This window comes from Malus domestica, chromosome 16 (assembly GCF_042453785.1).
Source record: "Malus domestica chromosome 16, GDT2T_hap1".
NCBI classification, from domain to species: domain Eukaryota; kingdom Viridiplantae; phylum Streptophyta; class Magnoliopsida; order Rosales; family Rosaceae; genus Malus; species Malus domestica.
The window spans coordinates 2,645,194-2,663,488 of record NC_091676.1 but is presented as its reverse complement, the minus strand read 5'-3'; the positions used below and the strand labels follow the sequence as shown (position 1 = coordinate 2,663,488).

At 38.5% G+C, this 18,295-nt stretch overlaps 2 protein-coding genes and 1 pseudogene across 2 annotated transcripts; 1 reads left to right on the top strand and 2 right to left on the bottom strand.

Moving 5' to 3' along the window:
• Positions 1-1,969: 1,969 nt before the first annotated feature.
• LOC103402671 (uncharacterized) lies at positions 1,970-3,923 on the bottom strand (annotated as a pseudogene).
• Positions 3,924-4,177: 254 nt separating this feature from the next.
• LOC103402670 (probable protein phosphatase 2C 15) lies at positions 4,178-7,826 on the bottom strand. Its single transcript, XM_008341422.4, has 9 exons — positions 7,166-7,826; positions 6,501-6,920; positions 6,051-6,222; positions 5,794-5,947; positions 5,644-5,707; positions 5,410-5,517; positions 5,180-5,305; positions 4,856-5,088; positions 4,178-4,570 (listed from the first exon to the last, which is right to left on the bottom strand). Exons 2-9 carry the CDS (start codon positions 6,705-6,707, stop codon positions 4,348-4,350), a joined length of 1,287 nt encoding a protein of 428 aa, XP_008339644.1. The 5' UTR covers positions 6,708-6,920; positions 7,166-7,826; the 3' UTR covers positions 4,178-4,347.
• A 6,331-nt stretch (positions 7,827-14,157) lies between these two features.
• On the top strand, positions 14,158-18,170 carry LOC103402667 (nicotinamide adenine dinucleotide transporter 2, mitochondrial-like). The gene is made up of 9 exons (XM_008341420.4): positions 14,158-14,693; positions 14,798-14,881; positions 15,344-15,450; positions 15,623-15,671; positions 15,833-15,945; positions 16,872-16,966; positions 17,139-17,227; positions 17,329-17,423; positions 17,550-18,170. The coding sequence occupies exons 1-9, from the start codon at positions 14,615-14,617 to the stop codon at positions 17,943-17,945; spliced, it is 1,107 nt and encodes a 368-aa protein (XP_008339642.1). The 5' UTR covers positions 14,158-14,614; the 3' UTR covers positions 17,946-18,170.
• The last annotated feature ends 125 nt before the right edge of the window (positions 18,171-18,295 follow it).

The following is an 18,295-nucleotide window of genomic DNA, read 5'->3' as shown; positions in this document are numbered from 1 at the left end:
AAAACTTGATCGCAACAACTATCCCCTATGGCGTGCTCAGTTTCTTCCTTTGCTGCGCAGCCGCAACCTTCTCTCCTTTGTTACTGGTGAACATAAATGTCCTTCTGCTTTTCTTTCTGATGACAAAGGTACCATTACCGACACCGTCAATCCGTCGTATCTTGACTGGATCCAAACTGATCAGATGATCCTCTCCTGGATTACTAGTTCTCTTACTCCCAAGGTCCTTGCTACTATTGTCAACAAAACTGATTCGGCCTCTGCGTGATCGTCTCTTCAGGAACGCTATGCCTCTACCTCTCAGAACCGTATTATTCAAATGCGGACAGAATTGATGAATACCTCCCGTGGTGATCTCTCTATTGCCGACTATCTAGACAAGGTGAATATTCTTGCCGACAACCTTGCCCTCTCTGGAGCCCCAGTTTCTGAGTCAGACTTGGTTGCTATTATTATGAGTAAGGTTGGTCCTCAGTTTGAGACTACCGTTGCTTCTGCCCAAGCCCGTGATACTCCCATCACTTACACTGCCTTGGAATCTTTACTTCTTAGCGCCGAACAACGTCACACTGCTTTCTCTCTTCCCTCTGACGTCAGCACTTCTGCGTTTGCTGCTGTGCGTGGTGGCCGTGGTACATCTCACGGCCGTGGCGGTGCGTTTCGGGGTGGTCGTGGCAACGGCTACGCTCGTGGTTCTGGTTCCTCTCGCACCTACAATGGTGATTTTTCCTATTCTTCTTCGCCAGCCGCCTCCTCCCGTGGACAGCCTGCTTCCTCCAATGTCATCCTCGGCCCTCCTCCTGCTTCAGGTGGCTTCTCTCCTGCACCTGCGTTCTCCCCATCTGGTCGTATTCAGTGCCAGATTTGTCAGCGTTATGGTCACTCCGCTATTGATTGTTACAATCGTCTTAACATGTCCTATGAAGGCAGGGTTCCTTCGTCTCGTCTTCAGGCTTATGCGGCTGCTCCTCAGTCCCGTGGTGTACCTCCTGCTCCTCCTGCCTCGCCTGCTCAACCATGGCTCTTTGACTCTGGCGCCAATTCCCACATAACCAATGATGTGGGTCAGCTTTCTAATCCTCGTGAGTATCATGGAACTGATCAGATTCGTGGTGTTCATGGTGGTTCATGTTTGCACATCTCCAAAATTGGTGATTCGTTTCTTCACACTAAACTAGCTTCTTTTCGTTTACGGAATACTCTCTACTGCCCTCATGCTTCTACTAATATTATCTCTTTAAATCGTTTTGCTGATGATAATGACTGTTTCTTTACTATCCACCCTCGTTTTTATCGTGTGCAGGATTCGCGGACGGGGAAGATCCTTTTCCAAGGCCCGAGTAACAATGGACTCTATCCTTCCCATTCTTCTCATCAACCTTCTGGTGTTTTTGCTTGTGTTGGTGAACGTGTCTCGGATGCCTTGTGGCATTCTAGGTTAGGTCATGTTTCGTTTTCTATTTTACAACGTTTAGTGTTTGCAAATAAATTGCCAATTAAAGGCTCAATTTCTAGTAAGTTTTGTCAATTTTGTCCTTTGGGTAAAAGTCATAAATTGCCTTTTTCTTTATCATCTTCCATGGCTTCTTCACCTTTAGAATTAATTCACTGTTATGTTTGGATGTCTCCCTCTCTCTCCATTTCTGGTTATAAGTATTATGTGATTTTTGTGGATGATTATTCTCGTTATACTTGGTTGTATCCACTCCGATTAAAATCTGATGTTTTCACCACTTTCGTCACTTTTAAAAACCTCGTTGAAAACATGTTCAGTGTTAAGATTAAAGCTTTCCAAACGGATGGTGGGGGTGAATTTGTTAATCATCGTTTTCGAACATTCTTAAATCACCATGGCATCTTACATCGTCTTACCTGCCCTCATCATCCGGAACAAAATGGTGTGGCGGAACGTAAACACCGCCACATCGTTGAAACTGGCCTTACACTCTTAGCCTAATCCAGTCTGTCTAATACAATCAATGTGGATGTAACCCAAACCTTGGGGTGAACCACGATACATCTTGTGTTATTTACATTACTTGCAGATTCACGATCAGATTTACGTTGTTCCAAGATCATTAACAATGGGGAATGTCATCTTCCCTGCCCTGCTCAACTCAATATACGTACTACAAAATACTCCACCTACAACTATGCAAGTAGTATATGCAACCAACATCACCACCCCAATCATTCCATCTTCGCTACAATCAATATAATTTCCAGATTCATTTAGACAAGAGAAATGAGTATTTGAAATAAGAACACAATCACATACATGTAGTCCAGCAACTTCTCCCCCAACTCGGAATGCGGCAATGATAAGCTTTCAGGCGGGCTAGTATCGATATTTACACTTAGCTGTAGCATAGACCCCACCTCCTCTGCAATCCTTTGTTTCTCAGCGGAAACTGCTTTTATTGCCTCCTTAGCTAGTTGCTCATCCACACCAAACGATAATCCTGTATCATTTACTAGTTGGGTATACAAACTCAGGTCAACCTCCTTATCTCCGACAATCTTTAGCTTTGAAATTCTTTCCTCGCCAAGCTTTTCAAGAATTGATCTGCCAATTTGATCCCCACTCTTACTCTAAGTTGTCAATACAACCACATGAATCCCTTCCTTGTATGCATCATCAACAAACCCTTCAACTCCAGGTCGTAAAGTCAATTTTTCTGACATCAGAAACTCATCCATTGCCATTTTCTTCTTTTGCATAACATTTTTCACAAATGACTCATTCTCGTTTATAGGCATAGAACTAGGCCGACCAATCCGATTAAAATACAAATTCACCATCTTTTCCTCATCATCAGCGCTCTTCCAGAATTTGGAGCCTCCACCCTTATCCCGAATGCCCTTACAATAGCACATGTCACAATGGACAACAACACAGAAACTAGTTTCAAATCTGGAGAAGGTGAACTTACTTCCATTTTTTCTGTTCTTGTCTATACAAGTTTCTAAATGATGCAATCCCAAATAACCAGCATCTTCCCCATCAATGATCATGGAGGAATCACAACTCACCTCACATTTGACCACCTTGGAACAATCAGAACCCAGAACATAATCTTTATTCTTGGACTTCGAATTGAAGAGCCTTTGACTAATTGTCCCACCCTTGTAGTAATAGCCCATGGAACGATCGCTAACAACACAGAAACTTGAGTCCTCACAGCTTACCAATAAATCCATTGACTCTAAACTGGAGAGAAAGTTGGTACCTCCTTTATCACGAATGCTCGTATGGTAGCCAAGTTTAATATCAAGAATGTAACCTGAGTTCGACATTTTGTCAAACGGGTAGAGTGCGCGTGAACCAGGCAATTTAGCTTTCTTAAACTCAACATTAGAAACATGAATTTCCAAAATGAAAACTTGGAATTTGCCACTCTTACAATCAAATTCAAGAATAGTCGCTGGTTTCGACCTGAACGGGTAGATTTCTTCTCCAATTTCAGTAACCCAGATTTTCTTGCACCCAAATTCCAAAGTTTCATCTTTAAGAAATCCTTGAATCATATCATGAGCTTCAATTTTTTCGGAGACAGAACAGGGATGAGACTTGTTACCACGATCACGATCCTCACGCTTTAGTGGCTGATACGACGAAAATTCGGAACATTGATGAGAACATCGAACCTTCTTGAACTTTTTTAATGTTGGACGTAAACAAGGATGACTTTTGGGCTTGTATTTTGGATGGTACTGAGACAAGAATTCATCCACTTTCTCTCGGGCTCGAACCTTTTCCATGTGGAAGGATTGAAGCTTGAGAACAATTTGATTCGATTTCTCTCTCGAGAGAGAGAGAGAGGAGATGTAGATTTGATGAACGGCTGATGCGTCGATGTAGGCCGCGAGCAACTTCAATTGAATAAGAATTGAATCAGTGGTAGTCTTGAATTCGGTCCGAAATTGGCCTCAGAAATCCTGAATTCTTCTTGAGACTTCTTGAACTCGTCGAACTTGGCTTCCCAATTGGAAATCCTCGATTCCATGGTTTTGCAAAACGTTTGTGGCAGTATACAACGGAGAAGGATTGAGAGGAACGAACGTTTGGCTGTGAAACCCTACTCTACATCCTAACAGGATTGAATAAATCAAAAGAAAATCACTTCCGTTCATTTATTTACTTACTTTATCAAATGAGGTTTCCTTGCACAAGACCTTCCTCAACTTCTGAAACTCACTTCAAATTATTTATCAAATTTACATATACATTACATGCATCACTAGAGTAAAAGATTCAAACAATATTGGCTGGCCTACGAAGACGGATTACAAAAAAATGGGAATACCGGGTTAAAAAGAATGGTGGCGAAACAATGCACAAGCTACCTATGCTACTCTGACTCCGCTAGGGCGTTTTCCTTCCATGGCATCCTTCTTGTTACGACAATCAGAACAGAGGAACGGCCCTTGCCAAGGCTTTGAACTGGTTGAGAAGATAGAACCTGCGTGAACCGATATGCCCTCGCTCGGAGCAAGGTCAACCTGGCATACAGCACACATGAATAGCCCAGATGTTGTCGATTGTGGTGTGCACTCATCACTGCCCAACCTGCAACACATTTACAGGATATAATCATTTTGAGATGTAACCAAATACACAATACCAAAATACCACATTTCACCAGAAGCCAACAGGCAAATTGAAACTTCCAACTCAAAAATAAAGGTTTCTGATAACTATATATGAAACTCCCACTTCGATCTCCTAAACAAGACTAAAGTTAATGACATCATTGAAAATTTTCTTTTCAAATTTAGTAGACAACCGCAGTGTGAAACTTTTCTAGAAAATTTGCATCGAATCAACTAAATTGAGTGAGAGGGAATCAGCTACCTTTCAGCAAGCATCGCAGACCCTTCTTCAAACAACTCTTCCACAATACCCACAGCCGATAGCTTCTTGGATAGTTTATTAGCAGAATCACGCGACTTCTTTCTGAACAACAGGGTCCTAAGCTTGTTAATCTTCTTTGGCGGAGTTGAAGGCTGTTCGGTAATATCAGGAGGGATTATGTCAACAACTATGCAGGTTGTATCATCCTTTAGACCCCTAGACCTTAACGCCTCCTACAACAAAATCCACCATCAATAAGAAAGAGTTCTAGCCTTTGAGGTTAACGTGCATATTGCAAGAAAATGGCCAAGTAGTTCAAACAACCTTCACAACTTGTCTGGCAGCAAGTTCAGCTGGCAACCCACGGCAAGAATGTGCTGCCATTTCGGAAGATATAGCATCCCAGATGCCATCAGAAGCAATAATAAGCCTCCCACCAGCATTTGAAAGCTTTTAAAACAATATAAGAATGTTAGCTTTCAGGTTAAACAATACCTGGCATTGAATTGAATAAAAACTTGTTAAAAATTGAAGTTCCACGCAGAGAAAGATACCTTGACTTGTTTCACATATGGTATTGGAACTATAAACTCGCCAACATCCATGTCTCCAATTGATCTAGAAAGGCATAAACCCCCTGGCCAACAACGGAGGGGTCCAATCTGTAAATGTCAAAACAACATATATTACACAATGAAAAACATATTTTAATTAAGACTCAGCCACAGAAGTGTTCCTTTCTTTGTTTTCGTCAGGAAAATAAAGCAAAAAGATCTAAAAGCCCTCACCTCTGCACCACCAACAATGCTCAACCTCCCAACTTCCCCACCACTTGCAGCAACACGCTCCCTCCTACAATTACAAAGAAAATATTCAATTAACAAATCCACAGAACAATAAAAAGAGAGGAATGTTAGTGAATTTTAGTAGATACATACTCCTCTACATTTTCTTCAAGTCTATGATCAACAGTTAAGGTGGAAACAGCACCACCCTGAGTATCTAAGATACAACGGGAGTCTCCTACTGATGCAACTGTCACGGTCCATCCATCAACTATTACAAAGGTAGCTGTTGTTCCAGAAGTTTCACCTGGCCACGAAATAAGAGTAGAAAGAATTAGTACATTTGTGCTGAAAAATATGAGAAAAACCAGAAAGAAGAACAAAGACTAAGCAAATTGTAAATTCCATACCTCTGCTCTGGAAATCCTTATCAGTCTTCACAAAGCCAGCAACCAAGGCTCGAGGTAAAGCTTGGAGCCACTCTTCCCTTCCTAGCCCACGGGGAATAGCACCCAACACATGCTTTAACAAATTCTCCCTTGTATATACTGCTGCTGCATTTCCATTGTGCCCATCAAAGATCTGACAATCAGAAAGAGAACGGTGACTATTATACTTGATTTGCAGTATATTTGATAGCTAAAGGAAATTGGTTTGAGCACACAGCTTCATTCCATAATTAAACCAACAGTACATGAAATTTTCGGAAAATATCTCGCTCACAGCCTATATAGAGTTAAGCACTCATATGTAGAATTCAACTTTTGGGACATTCACCATGGGGCAACACCATAACAGAGGTGAGCTGCCAAGCTCTGGCTCTATAATCTAGTGCAAATATAAGAGAGACTTAGGCTTACCGCAAATGCGGAGAATGCTGATGAAGAATTCCCGGGTACTCGCTGACCATCAGTCTTGATCAGGAAATAATCCTCCCCCTTCCTGGATTGAGCTGCATGCCCATATCTGACAGTTGGCTTCTCCATCTTCTCACTCTTCAGCTCTCTGCTGATCAATGCAGCCAGAGGCACCATATTATGATGCTGACGCCTATCTCCGGACGCCATAACTACCTCACCCCTGTCTTTGCCGGAGGCCCAAGACCTTCAAACTATCTTACTCTTTTCCCCTCAAAAGCATACTAATGCAAAACACCTAAAAGATCCTACAGATTTTCGTAATCAATGGCCTCAAAACACACGAACTTCTTTGCACAAATAGCACAAAGTCCCAATTCTAACAAAGCAAGATCGAACCTTTCACATGCAACAACAACTGATCTGCATTTATCATAAGACAAAACAAAGAACAACGTCAACAAATTGGTTATATCAACAAATATATGCTGTCACTTGCCGACATATGTAACAAAAACAAAACAGGAAAGATTACATCTTGGATATTCCATCATTTGGCAATCGAAATCATATAAAACAGAAGAAAAATGTCACTAATAAGCATGTATTCAGCTAACCCAGAAGACAAAAAACTCAAATTTTCGTTTTATTCTATATTTTTTTCTCACCTTTTCTTGAGGTATTTTCTCGGCAACCAAACAGATGAACAAAGATTCCCAGAAGAATGTCTGACTGAGAAACCAAACGCAGATCCGATTGCGAAGATAATAAGTAACACCAACGACGACGATAACAACAAAAAAAGAAATCACCCAATAAAGAAATCAACACGGTGACGCAACGCGTTTTGGTGACGAGGTATGAACTGTAAGACCCATTAATCAAATCAAACACCCCCAAATCCTTAATCTTTCGATTAAAAAATTGAACTTTGAATTCCTGCGAGTCGGCAGCAGCTTCACAACCTTTTCCTTTCCATCAAACACCCACGATTACTAAAAAAAATCCGAACTTTCCGGGGTTAAAGAAGTGGTAGAGAAATTGGGTGGCAAAAAAGAAACTTTTCGATCGAAATCTAAAGAGAAATTGCAGAAAAGTCGATACGGCTGACTATGAAGCAATGCATCCATAAACCCATAATCTGCTTCTGAAAAAAGTCGGTTTCTTTCTTTCTCTCTTTCTCTCTCTCTCTCTCTTTCTCCGAACCAATTTGTTTTCCCCCAAAAAGCCAAAGGCAAGAGCTTTTCTTTTCTATATTTTAATTTTTTTTCCCGGGAGAAAAGTTCACTGGTGTGGAGGTGGGTACAAAAGAAAGATTAGGGTCTACATAGAAATTATGTTGGTTGTTTGTGAGTGCTTTAAAGAAATACTTTTCAATGTGACTGGTACACATATTACATCATCGTGTCATTAAACAAATTGTGGGATATGTGTATTAAAAATTTAATAACTTAAAAAATAAAATTTCCCACAATTCCTATTAAAGCACATAATATATCACTTATGTTTCCGTCACAACTAAAAATTTCTCTAAAGACCGGGCATCACAAGGTTGGTCGTTTACCTAACAGATCTTCAAGGAGAGTTTTCCGGGAAGTTAATTAATCAAGCTAATCAATGCTAAAGAGTATTTGGCGCACTTTTTACATTTTATTACTGTCGAGTGATATTTTTCTTTATACGTAAGTGAGAAGATTTAAGTTCCATTTTTTCAAAATCAAATTTGAACTTATGAACTTAGCCGACTCTTAACTCTTAGTGTAAATAAAAAATAGCTAGTTTTTTTTTTTTTTTTTAAAGGATCAACGGATGGCTTCGCTACGACAATCCACCATTCATAGGGCTAAGAAGGCTCACAAAAGCATTTTCGCTCTCATGGTCACCATCGTGCAATTCACCAACGTCAAGAATTGAACCCAAAACGTGCCGCTTAACCAGTTTTATAATAAATAAGAAAAATAAACAAAAGTCAAACCTTACATATGTACATTTCAAAGTGAAACTTTGCTAAAACTAAAAGGACCAAAATCAAAATTTGATCCCGATTCCTCCACGGGAGATGATGAAATTGAAGACTAGGGAGTAGGGAGTATGGATACCAAGTGGATTTGGTAACAAAGTTCTTAGGGTTGTGGGATTTTTCTGTGAAAAAAGCTGACACGTGATGGGTGTTTGTGCATGTGTTTCTGTGATGGCGATGATGTGGGCAAGGTTCGCAGAGCTCTCGTTGCATGTGGTTAACTGAGTGCGATTCTGCGTATGCAGATATCTGTAACCCTGTTTACCTGTAGCCTCACAGCCACAGCCTTGTAGGGTTACCCTTTGCTTTTTTACTCGAGGGCTTTTGGGGTCCCCCCAACGCCCCTCCTAGTCAATGCCAATGCTGACGGTGATGCAATTTGACATAGATTGCATATTGTCATGGTAATGTTCTGTCGCTTAATATAATGTTATGTAAATTTTTGTTCGTGTTATACGCTGTTATATCATATATCAAATAGAAACACCACACGACGATAAACTCGTTAAATTTATATTAGTTGTTCTCAAGAGGAGGGAATATGATCATCTTCAAACTCATTCCATCCAAATCCTCCGAATCTTTAATAAAAAGAAGTTGAGATAGCGGCTTTAGAATCCTCCGCCTTGAGATCCGCAGCGATAGCATTGACGCTGAGAAAGTTAAGAGAGGCGCGAATATTAGAGGAGACTACTGTTGTCGGAATAGTAGTTGGGATCGAGATTGCTGCACCCAATCCCTTGACCTCCCTACCATCACTCACCTCCACAGTCCCTCCCCAGTCTCTCCCCCTCCCACCCCTTTTCCACTGCATGTTTCCTCGACCTTCAACCCCTCCCATTTTCTTCTTTCTTTCTTCTGGTTCTGCTAAGTCAATTGCCACCGAAGAAGGAGGCAAGATATTGAAGAGGAAGAGAAAAAGTAAGAAAGTTAAAGAGGAAGAATGATCTCAGCTAGACGATTTTACGTGAACGGCTCATATTATTTGATCTTGGGAGTCCGGATGGAAATGATTCAAAGAGGATTTGTCACCAAAGGGAGGACCAACCTTTCTTCTCATCACAATTTTTGCATGCATTTTTTTTGTTTTTAATTTGTGGCCCGATGATAACGAAATTGTTAAGTTGCTTTAATTCTTTCCGCGTTGTTGTGTTTTGTGATTAAGTATAATTAATTTGAGGATTAGGTAGGGCAGCATGTGGGTTGTGGAATTATTAAGTTGGCCATACGTATACTGTATTTGCATATGCAGGGTAGGGTTGCAGCATGCAGGCTTGTAGCCCTCATATCCAATGTGAGATCCGAACTCTATCTTAGTTTCATTTCAAATATTGAAGGCTTAAATATTAAAATGGTCCATGTGTTTTAGTCAATGGATCAATTTAATCTCTGTATTTTCAATTTAGTCAATTTGGTCTTTGTGTTTATTTTCGTTAGTCAATTAAGGACATTTCCATCTAATTTCTATAAAAAAAATTATAAATCATTATAAACTTATTTATAAAATTATTTATTTAATTTAAAATATTTAAAAATGAAATAAAATTAAAAATTAAAAGAAAAACGATTCTCCTTCCAATTTCCCGACCTCCTTCCAAACATTACACTCTATCTTTTTTATGTCACAACCTTAATCATTTTTCAGATTGGAAGTTTTATCTCTTATATGTGTTATTTCTCATTGATTTGCAATTTTCTGTAAAGAGAAACGGTAATAATATCTCATATATGAAATTCTACTTGGGAAAATTTGAAATATGTCCAATTTTATAGGCTTACTTTTGAAATGGGTCTAATTTTTAGTGATTTTTAACTTTTGAAATATGTTCAATTTTTAGTTACTTTTGACTCATATCAAAAGACCCCTTAAAACTATAGAGTTCCTGACATGTTTTCTTATTACGTATTTACTTACTTAAAACGAAAAAAATTAGAACTAGATTAAGTCGGACCTAAAGGTAAGAAATACAAAAGATAGAAAATGGACGTTTAGTACAGTTTTTAGTTAGAATCGTGAATTGTATAATGAAATTCACATACTTCCTACTATGTGACAGAAACGCTTCGAAATCATGAAACTTTTTCTGAAACACGACGAAAGTTGGATTAAAAATGATACTCGATCAAGATCATAGGGGCAACTAATTGCCCGAATGCTATAAAGCAGCTTGCTAGCTAGGTCTTTTCGTCAAATATTTCCCAGCATGTTAAAGCTGCATCAGTTGAACTTGAAACCTGAAACCATGTGTGCATCAAACTCTGGTATAAAAGTTACAGTAACTCAAATTTCTATTAAGATACTGTAAGTGATTTGATTTTTCATCAATATTCTTTAAGTAAAGGACAAACTCCACCAAGCATGCTTTACCTTTCCGTGTGTGTGTCACCATATGTATAAACCTTCGTTACCTGACAAAAAAAAACACTGACGCTAATGTATGCACTCGGTGATCTAGCAGAATTTCTTACTGAAGAAACAATTATAGTATTTAGCAGAGTGAGCCAGAAAGGCACTAGGATGGTTCCACGGCCATTCTGACATTTTTATTTTTCACGCATAAAGGTTTTTTTGTAGGCACAAGGCTCCAGTCTGATTTTTTACTTTAATTTTTTTCATCGAGTTTGATTTGAGGTTGATGACTCCTATAGAGTTCAGGTATTATGTTGCTTGTGAGCTTTGATGAGGACTTTGGTATGGGGATCACTGAAGAGAGAGGAAGAAAGTCAAAGAGTATTGAGGTTTAGGTTTGAGAAATAAGTTGATGAGGACGACATCACACCAGACTAAACAACATTGGTTGGTTGCTCACCACAAAACAGTGTAATTTTTGTAAGATCAAAAGAACGTTTTGGATTTACACATTTGAGCTCAGGCTAAAATTCTAAACCCACTGATACTTACAACTTGCAAGATCAGTATGAGTGTGAAGCTGCTGTGTGTCTGTGGCCGCGATTAGAGTAGAAGATTGTGAATAATATTGAAATTGCAATATTTAATTCGAGTACATAATTAATGAATTGCAGATGGGAGGGTTGTAGTTGGAACGGATGCGTCTGGTAAAGGTTTTAATAGGCATCTCTGCTAAGTGTTGCATCGCATGAGAAATGAAGGAAATTGTACCGAGTACCCAATTGATAATTGATAAATGGGAGAAAAAACTTATAGTAAGCGTTGTCGATCACGTTATTCGTAAGTAACTTTACAAATGCGTGAAAATTTATATACTTTAGTCTTGTATGAACTCGTACAAATTTTATTCAATATGAGAATTGCCCTAGTCAGACAATTCTGTCAAAGTTCTTCTTTATACCCTTTTCTTCTTGATTAGGAGAAGAACAACTTCAACTACCTCTTTCTAAACTGAGATTTTTGGGAATCTTCCAGTAAGTGCGTTGGATCCATCATCCACATTCATCGTAGATTTTTTAGTGTACCGAAAATACGGCCAAGTACCAATTGTCCCCTTTTTAAAAAAAGAAATACGGCTTAATACTGTTGTATATTAAGTTTCATAGTACAATTAGTTAGAAATTTTAAAAACAAAATTATACCAATTGTATTATGATGTTGAGTATACCGAACCGTGTTCTTGGCATCGAAAAATTTCTCCACATCCACATACTGTTCTGCCTTTGAGGGTTATATTTTTAGAAAATAAAATTAAAAACATAATCTTTATTGGTTTTGAGGGGATCAGGATCCTCTCCTAAGCAAAGGGTGATGATCTTCCTGACCAATCCCATCGGGCCGTTGAAATTTTATCCAACGACTACAATTATTATAACTTTTAAAGGGGCTCCCTGTTTATAGCCGTTGGATAAAATTTCAACGGTCTGATGGGCTTGGTTAGGAGGATCCACACCCTTTGCTCAGGAGAGGATCCTGATCCCTGGGCAAGCACAGGCTGGGATAATGGGGCTATCTGAGCCCTACACGCATTGCCAATGTGCCATGCTCATCCCCACGTACGATGGTCAGAAAACCACTGCGTACAGTCCTGGGCCCCGGAAATCATGATATCTTTGATGAAAGATGCCCAAGACATTAATTTATCTTGCAGGGCCTTTTTTGTGATGGTTTTAAACCCACCAACCATAACCTTTTTCGTGCCAATGAGATAATATAATATTGAGTTTTTTTAACATAACATTGTACAATTTACTCAGGACGCTAAAGACGTTGTATTTGTATCATATAAGTTGTTCTCCTATTCTTATGTAAATTTAGCATATATGCTTTTCGGGAAAGGTAATATGCCAAAGGTGCACTCTGGGCTGAATTAGTTGGGCCTCTCTAACTCGACGACTTTGGACCCCAAGAGAAGTAGAAAAGTCCAACAAGCTTCTTGTTTCAATGTACACACAAAATATGCGACATTGTCAAATTAAAGGCACATTTTTATTTTTTGAATTTTTTATAAACGCAATTGAAATAGTTAAATCTATTGAACTCTCTCTCCTCGTCAAGCAGGCCAAAGTAGACACAAGAATTTGTCTGAGCGATGAAATCCACCATTGGCTACCTCACCGTATACAAAAATAAAAAAACAAACAAAACAAACAAACTTTTTTACATATTTGTCTCTCACAAGTCAGAGCACAACTTTTAAATTTAAAAAAAATAATACTATTAAGCGCAACTAAGTTGGTTAGAGTAATATAAACTTTTCTGTACTTAAAAATGAAATTTTGTTTTCATAAAATTTACACTAGCAAACTCTACAAATACTATGCATGTGTTTAGGGCTTAGGAGGAAGGTATATTGCAATATATAAGGAAAAAAAATGTAAGGAGAGTAAGACCTAGTTTGGGAGTGAGGTGCTTAAAAAAAAAGCACCCATGAAAAAAAGCTGTGAGGGTTTTAGGTGTTTGGTAAACTGAAAAAAAAAGGGCTTATTTTGGAAGCTGCTGTGAGAATAAGCTGAAATCAAAGGAAAAAGCTGAAGCTGCTATTTGTAGCTTTAGAAAACTGGTTTTTTTTCAAAGCACACGGAGCTACAGTGCTTCTTTAATGAAAAGACCCACTATTAGACTGTTTTTTTTTTTCCAAAAGCACTTTTACAAAAAAGTTTACCAAACACTCTGCTGATTTATTTCACAGCCGCTTATTCTCACAGCACAACCGCTTATTCTCACAGCAATTTTTTTTCAAAGCACAGCAATACCAAACCAGCCCTAAGGAGAATCTAAAATGTGAATTGAATTAGTGCCCTTGGTTTTATATTAAATATTAAACCTATTTGACACCACTTTTGTTATACAACTTTTGATATATGGTTTTGTAGAGCTAATTTCATAATCTATTTTAACGATCTGAACTGTCTATTTTTATAACATTATTTATAGATTATTGTTCAAAAAAGTTAGACAAATTCAAAACCATTATGACTTTTATTTGTAGTGAAAAAAATGGACAAATATGGTTCTAATAGAACCCTAAACTCTTAACACAACAATCATATGGTTTCATATTTGAATGATTTATGATTGACGTGATCTTTAAAGAAAAATCTAAAAAATTAGCAGTTTGGATCGTTAGACTCCAAAAAAAACTTTTTCTTCATACAAATATTACCGAACTGTAGCGGTGACGGCCGGGTGGTCGTAAATGTATTAACACATTTTGAAGAGAAATGTTTATCACATTGATTAGCGATTAGGCAGAAATTGAGTTTAATTAACGTGGAAAGAAACCCACCTACACATTTTTGGGGAGAAATTTACTTGTAACAGAGAGAAAATAGCCGTTTTGGTAGTTTTCGAGTTTCCTTCCCTCGACGGATTCCGTTTCCGGGTCATTTCCCCTTTCCAAATTCCAAATCCGAAGCTGAGCTCTGCGTACCTGACACGTCCTTTTTCACCGCTTAAACCCCTTCAAACAAGTTCAGGCGACGACGACGACGACCTCGTGGGTCCAGAATACTGGCGCTCCACAGTCCTTCAAACTTCCGACCCCGAATCTCTCCCTCTCTATCAAATCAGTATATATGCATATATATGTATATGTATATATACACACACTGCGATTGGCCATGAAATTTACCTTTGATTTGAAGAGCCAGCTCTAGAGAGAGACTAGAGAGGGATTCGACTACGATGGGTGTTGTGGCCGAACATTCCGATCGCCAAACTATCAGAGATGTCATCTGCCACGCCGGTGCTGGCGCCTCCGCTGGTCAGTGTCTTCCCCATTCCCATTCCTAGGGTTTCGTTCATCTGGGGACGCATTTGGAAATCTGATGAATTTATTGCAAATTGATTGAATTGTAAGCTTTGCAGGTGCTATTGCGGCTACGTTTGTATGCCCCTTGGATGTCATCAAGACTAGGCTGCAGGTCCATGGCATGCCTTCTGGGCAAAGAGGTATTCTTCAATTTACAGAGTCGAAGCTTTATATTCCTTTGAACAAATTATGTTTTGTTTATCAATACTTGGATGAAATTCTGTGTTTTTGTTATTTTTAAGGAACTTATCGAATGCAAGTATCGATTTTTGACGATCTTAGATTCATTGGGACTATGGGAGCACATGTTTAGGTGGAAATGGAATCGTAGTCTGGTTAAAGTTTCGGTTTTGTGAACTCTCTGTATTTGTATAAACGAGAAAATATGCATTGACCAAATGTATGCCACATTTCTTGTTAATTGGTGAACCGGCTTCAGGGGGCTTTGTGTTTGTTCTATAAATTTTTTTATTTGGCTCATGGCCATTTCGAGGACAAATTTGAGTCGATCTATTAATTTGTAGTATATATGGTTCGCACTGCATACTGCATGCATATCAGTATGACTGTTCTTCTTTGTTTTCCTTTTGGCCTATGATCAGGTAGTATCATTGTCACAAGCCTACAAAAAATATTAAAGACTGAAGGTGTGAAGGGGATGTACCGGGGCCTTTCACCTACAATTCTAGCGCTACTTCCAAACTGGGCAGTGAGTATTACTTTTGTTGCCTTATATTGTGAAATAAATCTTTGGGAGCCTTTATCTTGTGGAAACTTGATTTCACAAGGATTTGAGGCCCTCGGTCAGATCACATGCAACTTTTTTACCTATATACTTTTTGTAATTCTCCTGGTGCCATATGCACTCTGTTTGTACGCAGGTGTACTTCACAGTTTATGAGCAACTCAAAGGCCTACTCCACACTCATGGTTGGTTTTTCCAAATGTGGCTTAAAAGTCTGTGTTTGTCTCTAATTATTTCTTATGAAACGCCTGGTATTCCTATATTCTTGATTTAGTTTAGAGGTTTAAGGACTATTTAATAGCATTCAGCTAGTTACTTTTAAACATTCACTATGGTCATACTGTAGTTCATGGCATCGGAGAACTCACAATTGGTGAAAATATGATTGCTGCTGCTGGTGCCGGGGCTGCCACAGCCATTTCAACAAATCCATTGTGGGTTGTTAAGACCAGACTTCAAGTAAGTTTACTGTTTTTGTGTTTGTAATTCATTTAAAATGTAGTAATACATATATTCTCATGTAAAGGGAATCTGTGATTCCATCTCATTTTCTGCTAGCCCACATGCTTATTTCATGTTAAAAAAATTCATAATTTTATTGGAGTGGTCAGTATTCACTACTCACACATACATATGCCCTTTAAAGCATGCAGCTGTCGTAATTCAGGGTTGTGTAGCTCTAAGTTAATTTCAGTTCCGGGATTTTGTATTTGTTTTGCAATAGCAAATGCTTCTTTGTGTTGCACAAGGTTCTAAAAAGCGCTAGAAGCTAGTCGGTCGGCGGGCAGGGGCCTAGTTTTTTTTAATTTTAATTAAATTTATTATATAATATATAAATATATGTCTACTTATACTTAAAACACAAACATAATTGTATTGGTATATTTAAATTGCAAAATAGAATGGCATATCAATTATAAAGTACTAGAATATATTGAAACATGGGGAACAATGACCTGTTATTTTTATGGCATTCTGTTGGATTGGGACTGAGAACATTGTTTTTTTTCCTGGATGCGACACAAACTCTCCGTAATTATCATGTCCTTGACTTGAGATGTGGGGAGAAAGTAAACTGTGCATCGAATGAAAATAAAAGAAAGTATTAGTTCAACTATGCAAACACATATTTGCTAGAGATGGTCCTTTAGAGCTTACGGGTTTCTAAGAAATGTCTGGGCATGTTTTATTCTTGGGGTTGATGCTTAACCAATGTCTAACCAGGCTAATGAATCTCTTCCACATAATTACATGTTAGTTTCTGACTTAAAGTCAACATTCATGGATTTAGAAAATTCAAGGACTTCACACTAATTAATTTTCCTCGTTTGAACTTTTTGTCATTTTTGTACATTGATATATTCTTCTTGATCAACTTCATTTAGACACAAGGAATGAGGCCTGGTGTGATTCCTTACAAAAGCATGAGATCTGCTTTCTCAAGGATTGCAACTGAGGAAGGCTTGCGAGGTTTATATAGGTCATTTTTCTTCCGAGTTACATCATATGACACTAAACTGTGAATTTCATATTTGCTTAAATCGATTTTTTTTTTTCCATTCGGTGAAAGGAGTCTGTTCAATTGATATTTAATCTATCCGCGTCGTTTCCCTTAATGATATGTTTTTGTTTGCATGTGTGGTTTCAAACAGTGGGATCTTGCCTTCGTTGGCTGGCATAAGTCATGTTGCAATTCAATTTCCTGCTTATGAAAAGATAAAGTCTTTCATGGCAAAAAGGGGTAAACGTTATATTTTTACTTCTTTGATGAACTGTTTTACTTGAAAATTCAGCGTTTTCTAATTAATTAATTAGATCTGACCCCGTAAATATAATTTTCAGATAATACAACTGTTGATAAGTTACACCCTAGTAGAGTTGCCTTTGCTTCATCAGTATCAAAAGTAATCGCTTCTGTAATAACATACCCTCACGAGGTATGTTCAGCTGGACTTCTCAGTAAACGGATTGGGGCTTGGATGACTGCTTATAACTTAAGAGTCGTGTCTCTCTATCTTTCTCATATTTTATTTTATTGTCTTGACTGAATTAATTATCTCTAGGTTGTGCGCTCGAGGCTGCAAGAGCAAGGGCAGGCGAGACATATTGAACCCCAGTACGCAGGAGTTATTGACTGTATGAAGAAGGTGTTCCAAAAGGAAGGCCTTCGTGGATTCTATAATGGTTGTGCTACTAATCTACTAAGAACCACTCCTTCTGCCGTTATTACATTTACCAGCTACGAGATGATAGATAGGTTCTTGCGGAGGGTTGTACTTACAGAAAACGAGCACTCAGGTGGCCACCCTAAGTCTGATGGCCACGCCGAACCTCAGAAGGGAAATGGAGGCACCGAGAGAGAGGGGAATGACTCTGCATTGCGGCAAGCACAAGCCCAAACAAATCAGAGGACTCCACTTCCTCTTGGAAACAAAGACCCGCTAACGGCAAGACATTGAAGGAATCCACCCTTTTTTTGAATTTACCATTTGACTGTAAGAAATTTTTCCATTTGAAAGGGAAAAAAGTTAGTTCCCTTATTGTAACCTTTCTTTCTTCGTTCAAAATGTACGTCATGAAATTAGGTCTCGAGTAGTTTGTTTTGAGCTCTTTGATGCAAAAAGTATAGATCCGAAATGATATTTGATTTGAATCGGGTTGTAATAAGATAAGAATTTGCAAAAGTTGTGCTTTTATTTCCAACAGGGGAAGCTTGAGGTTTGGTGGTGTAATAAAGCACGCCTTATTCTTTGTCCTTTTTAGTCCCAAAGGGAAGAATTGTTGCTTTAGCATGTGTGGTGTTAACTGT